The sequence below is a fragment of the Jaculus jaculus genome, chromosome 13 (genome assembly GCF_020740685.1).
Source record: "Jaculus jaculus isolate mJacJac1 chromosome 13, mJacJac1.mat.Y.cur, whole genome shotgun sequence".
Lineage (NCBI taxonomy): Eukaryota > Metazoa > Chordata > Mammalia > Rodentia > Dipodidae > Jaculus > Jaculus jaculus.
The window spans coordinates 19,827,060-19,842,227 of NC_059114.1; the positions used below are offsets into that span (position 1 = coordinate 19,827,060).

At 44.2% G+C, this 15,168-nt stretch overlaps 1 protein-coding gene across 3 annotated transcripts in view; it reads left to right on the plus strand.

The window, feature by feature from the left end:
• Positions 1–15,168, plus strand: part of Med13l (mediator complex subunit 13L) — a 276,451-nt gene that overhangs the window by 200,445 nt on the left and 60,838 nt on the right. For all 3 annotated transcript variants that reach the window (XM_045133163.1, XM_045133164.1, XM_045133165.1), the window contains 3 exons: positions 1,355–1,520; positions 3,675–3,779; positions 12,782–13,510. In XM_045133163.1, coding sequence (XP_044989098.1) covers positions 1,355–1,520; positions 3,675–3,779; positions 12,782–13,510 — 1,000 coding nt within the window. The remainder of the gene's footprint in view (positions 1–1,354; positions 1,521–3,674; positions 3,780–12,781; positions 13,511–15,168) is intronic.

Sequence of the window (15,168 nt, forward strand, 5' to 3'; positions counted from 1 at the left end):
GCCCCTTAACCACCCAGCCATTTCTCCAGGCTTTGGGGCATATTTGTTCTGTTGGGTTTTAAAAGCTATGTTCTAAGCAAGCACCACATGTTTACATCTTTGAATTTTACTATTTATTTATGAGAAAGAGAAAAAGTGGCACAAGAAAAAATGGGTTACTGCAAATGAATGCCAGATGCACACGCCACTTTGTGCATCTGGCTCACGTGGGTCCTGGGGAATCGAGCCTGGGTCCTTAGGCTTTGCACCAACCCTGAATATTTACATCTTTAATATTGTAACTATGAGCTCTTCTATATGAGTTTTATCCAGAGCTTGGGAAATGGCTCAGTTGGTAAAGTTCTTGAGTTTCAAGCAGTACCCACATTAAAAAAAAAAAAAAAGCTGAGAGTGGTGATGTGAACCTATAATCCCTGTCCTGGGGAAGCAGAGTCAGGAGGATCACTGAAGATTACTGCCCCGCCAGATTAGCCTAATAGCTGAACTTCAGGCCAATAAAAAACCTGTTTCAGAAAGGTTTTTTTTTTTTTTTTTTTTTTTTTTTTTGAGGTAGGGTCTCACTCTAGCCCAGGCTTACCTGGAATTCACTAAGGAGTCTCAGGGTGGCCTCAAACTCATGGCAATCCTCCTACCTCTCCCTCCCTTGTGCTAGGATTAAAGGCTATGCCACCACACCCGGCAAGAGGTGTTTCTGATGGAGATCACAGAGCTTGTCCCCTGACCCCTATGCACACATGCAGACCACAAACGTGTAATAATGGTGATATTGAGTTGTGTCATAAAAGTGTTTTAAGAATGCCTTTGGAGGGCTGGAGAGATGGCTCAGCGGTTAAGCGCTTGCCTGTGAAGCCTAAGGACACCGGTTTGAGGCTCATTTCCCCAGGTCCCCTGTTAGCCAGATGCACAGGGGGGTGCACGTGTCTGGAGTTCCTTTGCAGTGGCTGTAGGCCCTGGTGTGTCCATTCTCTCTATCTGCCTCTTTCTTTCTCTGTTGCTCTCAAATAAATAAATAAATAAATAAATAAATAAAAATAACAAAAAAATATTTTAAAAAAAGAATGCCTCTGTAGAGAGATCTTTCCTGGTACATTTGTCAGTATTGGCCAAATATACTGCTGTCAGGAGAGAAAGCACAGGACGTGCTCCCTCCTGGGAGTGATGGTGGTGGTTGGGCAGTGAGGGCACTAGAGCCAATGCAGATTTCACTCAGACTTGGAAGTTAGTGTTCTCATTAAGGAGCAGAAGATAGAACTATGTGAATATTAATTTCAGCAATCAAAGTCCATAGCAATCCCTCTGTTACCAGGGGCCAATTTTCAAAAATTTCTGAGACTCTTAAATTCTCTTTGTCCAGGTGAGAGTGGAGGTCTGCAGAGTGTGGCCAGTCACCTGGGCTCCACAGATGGGGCAGTGACAGCTATGCACAGTCCAAAGAGAGCAGGGAAGATTCCTCCAAAGCTCCACAATCACATGGTCCATCGAGTCTGGAAAGAGTGCATCCTCAACAGAACCCAGGCTAAGTATGTATCTTCTTGCTGCACGAAGAGGTGCAGTCACTTTTCTCTGCTGTGTGACCAAACCTTAGAGGTCTTCATTAGAAGACACTTTGAAACCTAATCTATCTGAGGATGGATTGGCATGGTGTTAAGGTGATATTTTTCATGAACTGGGGATCTGCCTTGATTGTTGTGATGGCAAGCAATGGGCTTGGTTGTTCTCTCTGAACAGGTTGTGAATGCTTCCCAATGACAAATGGAATCAAACTTAGACAGTTTTTTTTTCTTCCAGCCTGAGACTCAGCACTCTTGTTATTTTTGTTCATTCATTTAATATATAGAGAGAAAGAGTTGGCGCGCAAGGGCCTCATCCACTGCAGTTGAACTCCAGTCACTTGTGCCACCTATTGGGCATGTGAGAATTTGCTCTTGCCTCACCTTTGTGCATCTGGCTTATGTGGGATCTGGAGATTCCAACATGGGTCCTTAGGCTTTGCAGGCAAGCGCCTTAACTGCTAAGCCATGTCTCCAGCCAGACAGTTATGCTTATATGTTGGCCTTCTGTGGGATTTTTTTCCCCTCCCTTTGAACTCATGGTGATTCTCTTACCTCTGCTTCCCAAGTGCTGGGATTAATGGTGTGTACCACCACGCCTGGCTTGGCCTTGTGTTTTTTTTTCCCCTTGGGTTTTCAAGATAGGGTCTCACTCTAGCCCAGGCTGACCTGCAATTCACTGGGTAGTCTCAGGGTGGCCTTGAACTCAAGTTGATCCTCCTACCACTGCCTCACAAATGGTGGGATTAAAGGCGTGAGTCATTGCATACCTGATTGATGAGAGCTAAGACAGGTATAGTCACATTAGCTGCTATGTTCCTGTTTGTCAGTTTCAGGAAATATAATCTTCTTCCATATTCTTCTTCCCACTTTCCTTCTGTTCCTTTCTGCCTGCTTCCTGTAATATATTTTTGGAGGCAAAAAGATTAATTCTAAGAAAAGACCTGTGGTGATTATTTGTAAATTGCCTAAAAGATAGTGACACAAAATAGTCCATAAATGCTCTTTCCTTACCAAGATTAATGTAAACCTAACCAGTGTATCTCATGTCTGGTTTTGATTTTTTTCTCCCTGAGGTCAGATGTTACTTTAGCCAGGCTAACCTCAAACCCACAGCAGTCCTCCTACCTCTGGAAAGGTGGCTTAGCTAGTAAGACTACTGTGTGCACATGAGGGCCTGAAACCGCCATGGAGACAGCGGGGCACAGTCCCACACATGTAATTTCCAGTTCTCCTACAAGCTGAGATTGGAGATTCACTGGGCTCATGAAAACAGCAAGGTGTGGAGTCAGTGACAGACTCCATCTCCTAGAAACATATGGATGCGTGATGGAAGAGGGACTCCCGTTATTCTCTGGGGTGTGTGTGTGTGTGTGTGTGTGTGTGTGTGTGTCTCTCTCTCTTTATATATATATTTACATTTGTTGTTGTTGTTTGTTTTTTCTGAGGTTGCCCAGGCTGACCTAGAGTTCACTATATAGTCAGTCTCAAGCTGGGCCTTGAACTCATGGTGCACCTACTACCTCTGCCCCCCAAGTGCTGGGATAAAAGCATGTGGCATCACTTGTGGCTTTTTTTAGATTTAATTTAGTTTTATTTTAATTTTTTGTTTTTTACAGTATTGTCTTGCTGTAGTCCAGGCTGACCTGGAATACACTATGTAATTAATCTCAGGGTGGCCTTGAACTCATGGCAGTCCTCCTACCTTTGCCCAGTGAGTGTTGGGGTTAATGGTGTGCCCCACCACATCCGGCTTGTAATTTTTTATTTAGGTAAATTTTTGTGTCTATGTCTGTGGGCACAGTATCTAACCCAAGACCTTAGACATGTTTAGGCATGGGTGCTTTTTTTTTTAAAGCAGTAAGTAGTAATACTTGATGATGTTTAATTGCTATATATGCCATCCATGTCAAACTTCAGTAGCAATATTTAGAATCCTGCTTGTAGGGCATGTGACGGATAGTCTCTTATCCTCCTCTCCCCCCAACCCCCGCTCTGAACCAATATATCTGCAAGACACCATTACTATGTAAAAGGTAGTTGTCTTTTTAACCATTTTCTCTCTTGAAGATCAAGAGTGTTACCTGTCATGTTAGTACAAAAGTCATATTTTAAACTTTCTAGGAGGAACCAAATTTCAACTCCAACTCTAGAAGAAGAGCCTGCTAACAATCCTGCTGCTTGGGATTTTGTGGATCCAACCCAAAGAGTCAGCTGTTCCTGTTCCAGGTGGGTAGCAAGAGAGGCAGATAGTGTCCAAGGAAGCAGGCAACACTGGTGAGGCATAGCAAGGGCAGGGCCTGCATTAGGGAAGCAAGGTGGGTGGGGAGAGAGGGGTGACAGACTGGGCTGGACCCTGCGGTCAACCCAAGATTCCTTGGAGCCACAGATGCTGGAGCTGTGTTCAGGATTCAGAGCTTGGTTGGATGCCCCTGACGTGTTCTTAAACAAGGTCAGTAGGGTGATCTGGAAGGTGGTAGGACACATGTGGTCCATCTGTCCTTGCTGCCTTGGGCGTGATTCCTGACCTGGGATCTACAGAGATGCAAACACCTAGGCTCAGAGAAGGGAAATGACTTGAGTAACTCAGCCAGTGGTTGGTGATATTGGGAGCGGGGCTCTAGGCTCAGCAGATGATGTCCATTCATGAGACAAAGTAAGTAAAGTGGTGACATTGGGTAGATGCAGATACACAAGGAACACTTGCAGAAGGATTATGGGGGCAATGAGGAAGTAGGGAGAATGTCACAAGAGTGGTTACCACCTCTAGTAGGGAAGAAAACATCCAATCCTTTCTGTTATGTAGGTGAGACCAAAACATTCTGTTACTGAAAACAGGATGGCTGGAATCAATAGAATTTTGATGAAGTAGACTTCATTAAATTTCTGTTGCTAGGGTTAGTGCTTTTTGATGTCTAACATATGTTTGGTAACATTTGCTGAAAGCCACAATTACTATAGTCATTGTATAACTTCTTTGAGGCCTATGTATGGACCCCAAATTATTTTATGTAGAAAACTTTTGCATTTTTTGTTTTGTTTTGGCTTTTTGAGGTAGGGTTGTATTTCAGCCTGGGTTGACCTGGAATTTACTCTGTAGTCTCAGACAGGTCTTGAACTCATGGTGATCCTCCTATGTTTGCCTCCTGAGTGTTGGGATTAAAAGTGTGCACCATCACACCTGGCACCTGTTGCATCTTTTGACTTACCACTAATTGTTCTATAAGAAGGTGCAGAACATTGTTGCAGTGATGTTTCATTAATTAACTTTTTTGGGGGAAGAAAATCTTACCTACTAGCTCAGTTGAGTGTTAGAATGTAACTTGATGGGCCCTGGGAGACAGCTCCACGTGTGAGAGGCTTTCTTGCCAAGCCTGCTGGCCCGAGATCAGCTCCCAAATGCCTCTGTCGAGCTGCGCACAGGAGGAGCTGCAGCTGTGGGAGCCCTGCTCTCCATCCTCCTCTAAATGAACGCAGAACGCGCCTGGACGAGTCTTCTCCTTCAGGCACGAGATTATACCTGTCTCTGAGGTGTACACTATGTGATCTTTTTATTCATTTATTTATCTGAGAGAGAGAGAGAGAATGAGAAGAGAATGGGTGTGCCAGAGTCTCTTTCAGATATAGGTACCACTTTGTATATCTGGCTCTACATGGTACTGGGGACTCAATCTGTGGCCGTGTGGCTTTGCAAGCAAGCATCTTTTAACCACAGCGCCATCTCTCCTGTCCCTATACATTGCACTTGGATGCTGCTCAACGTTCCCTGGAGATGGATATACATATACACCTATTCAGAAGATGAACATTCAGTTTATTTGGGGGGTTCTTAGTGGGGCCCTAATGAGTTGATTGGTGGTAGGTAAGGGCGTGCCCTGATGGAGTAACACTGGCACACTCAACGTGACGTTTTCTCAGACACACCTCCCCATGGAGATTCTCTTCCCAGGCTTCTAAAAAATTATTTATTATCTGTTTGAATGTTTGAACACACACATACACACACACGTGCATGAGTGGTGTGTGCATGTGCATGCACAAGCATTTCCGCCAAGGCTTCTTGCCACTGCAAACAAATGTCAGATACTTGCACCACTTTTTGTGTCTGACTTACATGGGTGGCTTGGGAATTGAACCCCAGGCCATCAGGTTTTCCTAGCAAGTGCTTTTACCCACTGAGCTCTTTTTTTTTTTTTTTTTTTTTTTTGAGGTAGGGTCTTGCTCTAGCCCAGGTGTTGACCTTCAACTCACAGCTGTCCTCTTACCTCTACCCCCTCCTCCACCACAAATGCTGGGATTCAAGGTGTGTGCTACCATGGTTGACCCATGCTGTGTTTGAATGGGCAACCCTTTATTGAGAGAAATTTTTCCAACCTATGGAACTCGGTTAATTTTTTAAAAATAATAATTTATTTACAAGAAGGAAAAAAAGTGGTTATGTTGGAGTTTCTTGCTTTTGCAAACAAACTTTAGATGCATGCATCACTTTGCACATCTAGCATTGGATGGGTCCTGGGGAATCTAACCTGGGCCATCAGGCTTTGCAGACAAGTACCTTTAACCACTGATCCATATCTCTAGCCCATTGTTGATTGTCGTTCCCCCCCCCTCGGGACAATTTCTTTTTAACCTTTTTAAAAACATGGACAGTTCTAAAGACTTTCCTGTTCATGTTTTCTTAAGTTTTATTTTTATTTAATTGCCAGAGAAAGAGAGGGAGCAAGAGAAAACGGGAACGAGAAAAGGAAAAGGGAGCAAGAAAATGGGCACACCATGGTGTCTAGCCACTGCAAACGAACTACAGTGCATCTGGCTTACATTGGTTCTGGAGAATTGAACCTTGGCCCATCAGACCTTGCAGGCAAATGCCCTAATTGCTAAGCCACCCCTCCAGCCTGTGATAGTGTATTCTGGGTATGCTTGGGGCTGGAGAGATGGCTCATTCCTTAAGACACTTGCCCACAAAGCCAGAGGACCCAGGTATGATCCCTGAGGAACCACATAAAGCCAGACACACAAAGTAGCCAATTTGTTTTCAGCGGCTGGAGGCTGTGATGCGTCCTCCCTCCTTCCCTCCCTCTCTGCCTCCCTGCCTCCCTCCCTTCTTCCCTATTTCCCTCCCTCCCTCCCTTCCTCGCTGTTTCCTTCCCTCCCTCCTTTCCTCGCTGTTTCCCTCCCTCCCTCCCTTCCTCGCTGTTTCCCTCCCTCCCTCCCTTCCTCGCTGTTTCCCTCCCTCCCTCCCTTCCTTGCTGTTTCCCTCCCTCCCTCCCCCCTTGAAAATAAATAAAACTAAAAAAAGAAAGGAAGAAATATACTTATTAATGATATGTCTGTTTCCCCTCAGACCACACCATCATTGTATATTTTTACCACAAGTTTCCCTTTTCAGCCCCCTGAATCTTTTATATATTTATTCATGTATGTATGTATTTATTTTTATTTTCTTCGCGGTAGGGTTTCACTCCAGCCCAGCTGACCTGCAATTCACTATGTAGTTTCAGGGTGGCCTTCCTACCTCTGCCTCCTGAGTGCTGGGAGAAAGGGCGTGTACCACCACACCCAGCTCAGCCCTGAATATTACTGAATAACTTTATTTTTCTCTCTTTTCATTTTTTGCTTTTCTTTTCTCATTGAAGCCCACGCTGACCTGGATCTGACTCTGTAGTCCCAGGCTAGACTGGAACTCTCAGTGATCCTCTGCCAGGCACGTGCCACCACGACTGGCATGTGAGAGCTTTTTAGTGAGCACCTTCAGAAGACGTGGTGGAGACATTTTCTTTTCAGACACTTGCTGTTCTCTTGTGTGTTGCCTTTGTTGCTGTAGAACGTCTTGCTTGTACTTTCCATGACCTTCATGCATAGAAAACACCATCAAAATCAGCTTTTATTTATTTATTTTTTACATTATCTGCTGTAGTTTTGCCAAATCCCTTATGAAGTCGTCCACTCCTCACACTATTTAATGGCCAAACGGAGAAGGGAGACCATCCTGATGTCCCACTAACCCATCCCATTACGCCACAAATCCTCTTTACTGCTCACCAGGGCATCATTTACAGCAATGTGGCAGTAATTTAATGCCACTCTAGTGGTCTCAGAGAGTTACTGCTGTACCACAGGAGAGCTTACAGTTTCTCTCTAGGAATGATTTATAATTGGGAACAGTCAGCTGACCTGCCATATCACTTTGTTGCACAGTTTCAACCTTGGCGTCTACAGTGGCCCTCCCTGAGCGCTGCTCAGACCTGTGCTTGGCAAGGGGGTGCTGGGGCTTGAGCGCCTGCGGTGGGGCTGCAGCGAGGGGAGCCTTCGGTGTGCTTGCGTGCTGACGGCAGGCCCCGCCTCTCAGAGCCCTTCTCCCCTGAGAGAGGAGCTGCTGTGGTTCTTAGCGTATTCATCCTGTTAAGGGTTGTTATGACTACCCTTTATTTATCTTTCTGCCATACTTCAGGGCTGAGGTGGCTGTGGTAATTTTATTCCCAAATTATAGTACTACATGTCACACAAGCCATTCTTATAGGAGTTACTAACTCCACTCTAACAGCACTGTTAAATAGATGTTTTTCTGGTCATAGCCTCTTATAGCTTTGTTCTGGCACTTTTTTTTTGGTGGTGGTGGGGGGTTGAGGTAGGGTCTCACTCTAGCCCACACTCACCTGACTGTGTAGTCTCAGGCCTGAAACTCATGGTGATCCTCCTACTTCTGCCTCCCAGGTGCCGGGATTAAAGATGTGTGCTACCATGCCTGGCACTTTTTATTTTTTATTTTTTTTATTTTTATTTTTTATTTTTTATTTTTTATTTTTTTTGAGAGCGACAGACACAGAGAGAAAGGCAGATAGAGGGAGGGAGAGAGAATGGGCACGCCAGGGCTTCCAGCCTCTGCAAACGAACTCCAGACGTGTGCGCCCCCTTGTGCATCTGGCTAACGTGGGTCCTGGGGAACCGAGCCTTGAACCGGGGTCCTTAGGCTTCACAGGCAAGCGCTTAACCGCTAAGCCATCTCTCCAGCCCTTATTTTTTATTTTTTTCCTCAATTTTTATTAATATTTTCCATGATTATAAAAAATATCCCATGGTAATACCCCCCCACTTTCCCCTTTGAAATTCCATTCTCCATCATATCCCCTCCCCATCTCAATCATTCTACTTACATATATACAATACCAACCTATTAAGACAACTTCCCATACTTAACCATGACAGCGCTCCACTTTCCCCTGCACAAGTCCAGTCTCCATCATATCCTCTCCCACTCTTCATCAGTCTCTTTTATATTTTGATGGCATCATCTTTTCCTCCTATTATGAGGGTCTTGCGAAGGTACTGAGAGGCACTCTGAGGTCATGGATATTGACGCCAATTTCTTTTTTTGTGTGTTTGATTTTTTAAAATTTAATTTTATTAACATTTTCCCTGATTATAAAAAAATATCCCATGGAAATTCCCTCCCTCCCCCCCCATACTTTCCCCTTTGAAATTCCATTCTCCATCATATTACCTCCCCATCTCAATCATTGTACTTACATATATACAATACCAACCTATTAAGTACCGTCCTCCCTTCCTTTCTCTTCCCTTTATATCTCCTTTTTAACTTACTGGCCTCTGCTACTAAGTATTTTCCTTCTCACACAGAAGCCCAATCATCTGTAGCTAGGATCCACATATGAGGGAGAACATGTGGCGCTTGGCTTTCTGGGCCTGGTTTACCTCACTAAGTATAATCCTTTCGAGGTCCATCCATTTTTCTGCAAATTTCGTAACTTCATTTTTCTTTACCACTGAGTAGAACTCCATTGTATAAATGTGCCACATCTTCATTATCCACTCATCAGTTGAGGGACATCTAGGCTGGTTCCATTTCCCAGCTATTATAAATTGAGCAGCAGTAAACATGGTTGAGCACGTACTTCTAAGGAAATGAGATGAGTCCTTTGGATATATGCCTAGGAGTGCTATAGCTGGGTCATATGGTAGATCAATCTTTAGCTTTTTTAGGGACCTCCACAATGGCTGGACCAGATTGCATTCCCACCAGCAGTGTAGAAGGATTCCTCTTTTTCCACATCCCCACCAACATTTATGATCATTTGTTTTCATGATTGTGGCCAATCTGACAGGAGTGAGATGGAATCTCAATGTAGTTTTAATCGGCATTTCCCCGATGACTAGTGACGTAGAACATTTTTTAAGATGCTTATATGCCATTCGTATTTCTTCCTTTGAGAACTCTCTATTTAGCTCCATAGCCCATTTTTTGATTGGCTTGTTTGATTCCTTATTATTTAACTTTTTGAGTTCTTTGTATATCCTAGATATTAATCCTCTATCAGATATATAGCTGGCGAAGATTTTTTCCCATTCTGTAGGTTGCCTGTTTGCTTTTCTCACTGTGTCCTTTGCAGTGCAAAATCTTTGTAATTTCATGAGGTCTCAGTGATTAATCTGTGGTTTTATTGCCTGAGCAATTGGGGTTGTATTCAGAAAGTCTTTGCCAAGGCTAATATGTTGAAGGGTTTCCCCTACTTTTTCCTCTAGCAGTTTCAGAGTTTCAGGACTGATGTTAAGGTCTTTGATCCATTTGGACTTAATTCTTGTGCATGGAGAGAGAGAAGAATCTAGTTTTATCCTTCTGCAGATACATAGCCAGTTTTCCCAACACCATTTGCTGAAGAGGCTGTCTTTTCGCCAATGAGTATTTTTAGCATTTTTATCGAATATCAGGTGGCTATAGCTACCCGGACTTACATCTGGGTCCTCTGTTCTGTTCTATTGATCTACATGTCTGTTTTTGTGCCAGTACCATGCTGTTTTTGTTCCTATGGCTCTGTAGTATAGGTTAAAATCAGGTATGGTGATATCACCAGCCCTTATTTTTGTTGCTCAGTATTATTTTAGATATTCGTGGTTTTTTGTGATTCTAAATGAATTTTTGGATTGTTTTTTCTATTTCCATGAAGAATGCCTTTGATATTTTGATAGGGATTGCATTAAATATGTAGATTGCTTTTGGTAAGTATGTCATTTTCACAATATTGATTCTTCCAATCCAGGAACAAGGGATTTTCTCTGCTTTCTAGTGTCTTCTGCAATTTCTCGCTTAAGTGTTTTAAAGTTCTCATTGTAGAGATTCTTTACTTCCTTGGTTAGGTTTATTCCAAGGTACTTTATTTGTTTTGATACAATTGTGAATGGGAGTGATTCTCTGATTTCATCCTCTGTGTGTTTGTTGTTAGCATATATGAAGGCTACTGATTTCTGTGTATTTATTTTGTATCCTGCTAGATGGCTGTAGGTTTTTATCAGCTCTTAACAGTTTGCTAGTAGAGTCTTTAGGGTCATTTATGTACAGAATCATGTCATCCGCAAATAATGATAACTTGATCTCTTCCTTTCCAATTTGTATCCCTTTTATGTGTGTCTCTTGCCTTATTGCTATGGCTGACTTCCAAAACTATGTTAAATAAAAGTGGGGACAGTGGACACCCTTGTCTTGTTCCTGATTTTAGTGGAGAGGCCAATTTCTATCTTGACAATTGCATTGTAAGCAGCCCTACCCCTTCATTTTGCTCTTACTTTTTTCCTGCCACCTCTTCCACAATGGACCCTGAACCTTAAGAGGGTGTGTTAAAGATGTTTCAGTGCTGAAATCTCCTATGTCACTTCCTTTATTTTTTGTTTTTTTTTCTGGGTAGTGTTTCGCTCTAGTCCAGGCTGACCTGGAATTTACTATGTGCTCACAGGGTGGCCTTGAACTCATAGTGATCATGTCACTTCTGGCTCCCAAGTGCTGGGCTTAAAAGCGTGTGTTACCACACCTGGCCTCTTGTCACGTCTTCTCAGCACTATGGTGTTTTGGGGTCATCGCCATCTGAAAAAAAGAAGCTACTCTAGCCAAAAGTGAGGGTAGTGTTAATATATGGATATGAACGTTAGGGTAAAGTGCTTACAGGGCAGTTTGGCATTTAGGTTTTTCAGGGTAGGGTCTCGCTTTAGCTCAGGCTGACCTGGAATTCACTATGTAGTCTCAGGGTGGCCTTGAACTCACAGTGATCTTCCTACCTCTGCCTCCCAAGTGCTGGGATTAAAGGTAAGTGCCTGGCACCATAGACTGTACTGGTCATATTATTTCATCCCATATTGTGGGCCTCCACTCTAATTAGAGTGTACTTTGTTTCCCCCATAACAATGTGTCACTATTGCACCCATTTGGTCTTTTGGCCCTGATTGGTCAAACTTGAGGCTTGCAGAGTTCACTGTTTTCCCTGCCAATAACTTCTGTCTCATATAGGGCTGCATGCAGTATAGCTTTTCCAGCTTTTTTGTCAGCTGTTCCCTGGGAGGAGGTCTTGTAGCGTTTTTAACTGCAGTGTGAGTAGGTTATTTGTGGCCCTCACTAAATTACCAATATTTGGGGGTGACAGCTTTTTTATTTTTTGGTTTTTCAAGGTAGATTCTTGCTCTAGCCCAGGCTGGCCTGGAATTCACAATGTAATTTCAGTCTAGCCTCAAACTCTCAGCAATCATCCCACCTCTGCCTCTGGAGTGCTGAGATTACAGGCATGTGCTACGATGCCCAGCAGAGAGAGAGAGGAGAGAATGGGTACACCAGGGCCTATAGCCACTACAGAGGAATCCAGGTTCATGTGCCTGCTGCTTTGTACCTCTGCAGAATGGTACCGAGCAGGATATCACTCTGCATGTGCCTGAGTCTTTGCTCTCCATTGGTATGTTCAGTCATTAACACATGGACTTCTTTCAGATGTGTTAGTCATCCAGTATGTATTCAGAAAGATACATCCTTGGGCTGGAACAACGGCTCAGTAGTTAATTGCATTTCCTGTGCTAGCATGAGTGCCTGAAGGGGCCCGAGACTAAGTTTATTCTCCCCATCCCACATACATCAGCTGGATGTGGCCACACATGCCTGTAGCCCCTTGTCTTGCATGGGAGCCACGAGACTAGAGAAAAGTAGAGCTGTACAAGCTCTGGACACAGTAAGAAGTGAGACTCTGGCTCAAAAACAAGACCATGCAGAAGATTGATGGACTGCACTACTTGATGTTCCATTACTGGCAAATGAGCCTTACTGCAGGCGAGCATATGTGGCTTAGCAAGGACGCACGCACGCACGCATGCACGCGAGAAATGCTTCTTTGGTACATTTGTGATGATGCAGTGATATTTTACATGTGTATTTGTTAACTTCTCTTTAACTCTCATTTTAGGCATAAACTTTTAAAACGTGTGGTAGGACCCAATCGACCTCCCACAATATCTCAAGCAGGGTTCAGTGCAGGACCATCATCATCTTCATCCTTACCACCTCCTGCTTCTTCTAAGCACAAAACTACAGAGAGACAAGACAAAGGAGACAAGTTGCAGAAGAGACCCTTGATACCATTTCACCACAGGCCCTCTGTGGCCGGAGAGTTATGCATGGAGCAAGACCCGCCGGGACACAAGCTAGGGCTGGCTGGGTTAGACTCTTCCTTAGAGGTTTCGAGCAGCCGGAAGTATGATAAGCAAATGGCCGTGCCTTCCAGAAACACAAGCAAGCAAATGAATCTGAATCCTATGGATTCACCCCGTTCCCCTACTTCCCCCCTGCCACCAACGCTCAGCCCTCAGCCACGGGGTCAGGAAACAGAGAATTTGGACCCTCCTTCTGTCCCTGTGAATCCAGCCCTCTATGGAAACGGGCTAGAACTTCAACAGTTGTCCACTCTGGATGACAGGACTGTCCTCGTTGGCCAAAGACTGCCTCTGACGGCGGAGGTCAGTGAGACAGCCCTATATAGTGGGATTAGGCCCTCACACCTGGAGTCGTCAGATAAGTGGTGGCAGAGTTTTCGTCTTCCACCCAGTGACGACGCCGAGTTCAGACCTCCAGAGCTCCAGGGTGAGAGGTGTGACGCCAAAGTGGAGGTGAGCTCAGAGAGCACTGCCCTGCAGAGGTAAGACAACCCTGTCCAACCCCTCTGTCCTTTCTGTTGACTCTTCAAGGACAAAATACATGCAGCCCTTTCCTCACTGTGCTAGGCTGTGTTCAGGGAATGTTAGAAAGCTTAATTACTTTGTTCTGCATGAAATGTAGTAATATGTTGTTGTTTAAACACAGAGTCATCAAGGGCTTGTGGCATTTTAGGATATCCAGTATGTATTTTTTGGCTACTATTTATTAATCAAGAATGCGGGGAAGCCAGGTATAGTGGCATGCACCTTTAATCCCAACACTTTGGGAGGTAGAGGTAGGAGGATCACTGTGAGTTCTAGGCCAGCCGGGAACTGCATAGTGAATTACAGTTTTATGAGACTATTTATATTGCTGTCTTCCTGTTTTGGCACTTTTGCTTTCAGTTGTGTCATGTGTCCTGTGTGAGTAGCTCTAGTGCCTTTGAACCACCCGCCCATCATTCTGAACACTTCAGACGTCATCTCACTTCATCTGCACTATGGCCTCATCCCTGTTTTTGCTTACCAACTAATACTAGAGTTGTGTCCTTAGTGAATGACACAGAAAGGAAACCCAGACCATGGGTCCTGACAACCTGTACTTTGCTTGCTTCTTTATTTGTTTGTTTATTTATTTATGAGAGAGAGAGTCAGAAAGAGAGAAGAGACAGATAGAGAGAATGGGCACGCCAGGTGCTCTAGGCTTTGCAAATGAATTCCAGACCCATGTGCCACCTTGTGCATCTGGCTTACCTGGGTCATGGAGAACCGAACTTGGGTCCTTAGGCTTCACAGGCAACTGCTGTAATTCCTAAGCCCTTTCCACCTTTGTTTGTTTTGTTTTTGTTTTTCAAGGTAGGGTTTCACTGAAGCCCAGGCTGACCTGGAACTTACTCTGTGGAACTCTTGGTGATCTTAAGCTACCTTTGTTTCCCAAGTGCTGGGATTATGGGCATGCATTACACCATCTGACCAGGCTGTGCTTTTAAGTAGAATCCATGAAATTGGAAACAAAAACATATATTCTTTATTTTATTTTCTTAAAAATATGTTTATTTATTTATTTGACCAAGAGGGGGAGAGACAGTGAGAGAATGGGTGCGCCAGGGCCTCCAGCCACTGCCCCCTTGTGCATCTGGCTAACATTGGTTCTAGGGAATTGAACTTGCATCCTTTGGCTTTGCAGGCAAATGCCTTCACCACTAAGCCATTCCTCCACCCCCAAAACATATATTCTTAAAGTCCACAAAGGTTTTTGGTGTATTTATTATTTTTAGTTAATCAATTTTTGTACATGTATATACTGTATCTTGGCCACAATACACCCCCCTCCCCATTATGTTCCCTGGTCCTCCTTCCATTTCCATTGAATCCCTCCTTACCACAGAATCCCACTTTCTGTGTGTGTGTGTGTGTGTGTGTGAGTGTGTGTGTGTGTGTTTTCACCATCCCATGGAATGCAGGTGGGGTTGTTTGCATGAGCACGGCGGGTTGGAGTTACTGGAGCATGGGCAACTTACCGATTGCTACTCCACTGAAAAGAGTATGGCTGCTCTTGCCCCAGCAATCAGTAACTGCCAGGAGCTCCCCAGGGTGGGTGGGTTCTCATGAACCCTTCCTTCCTCCATCCGTGCTAGTTTGATTTCCTCTTCACTGCAAT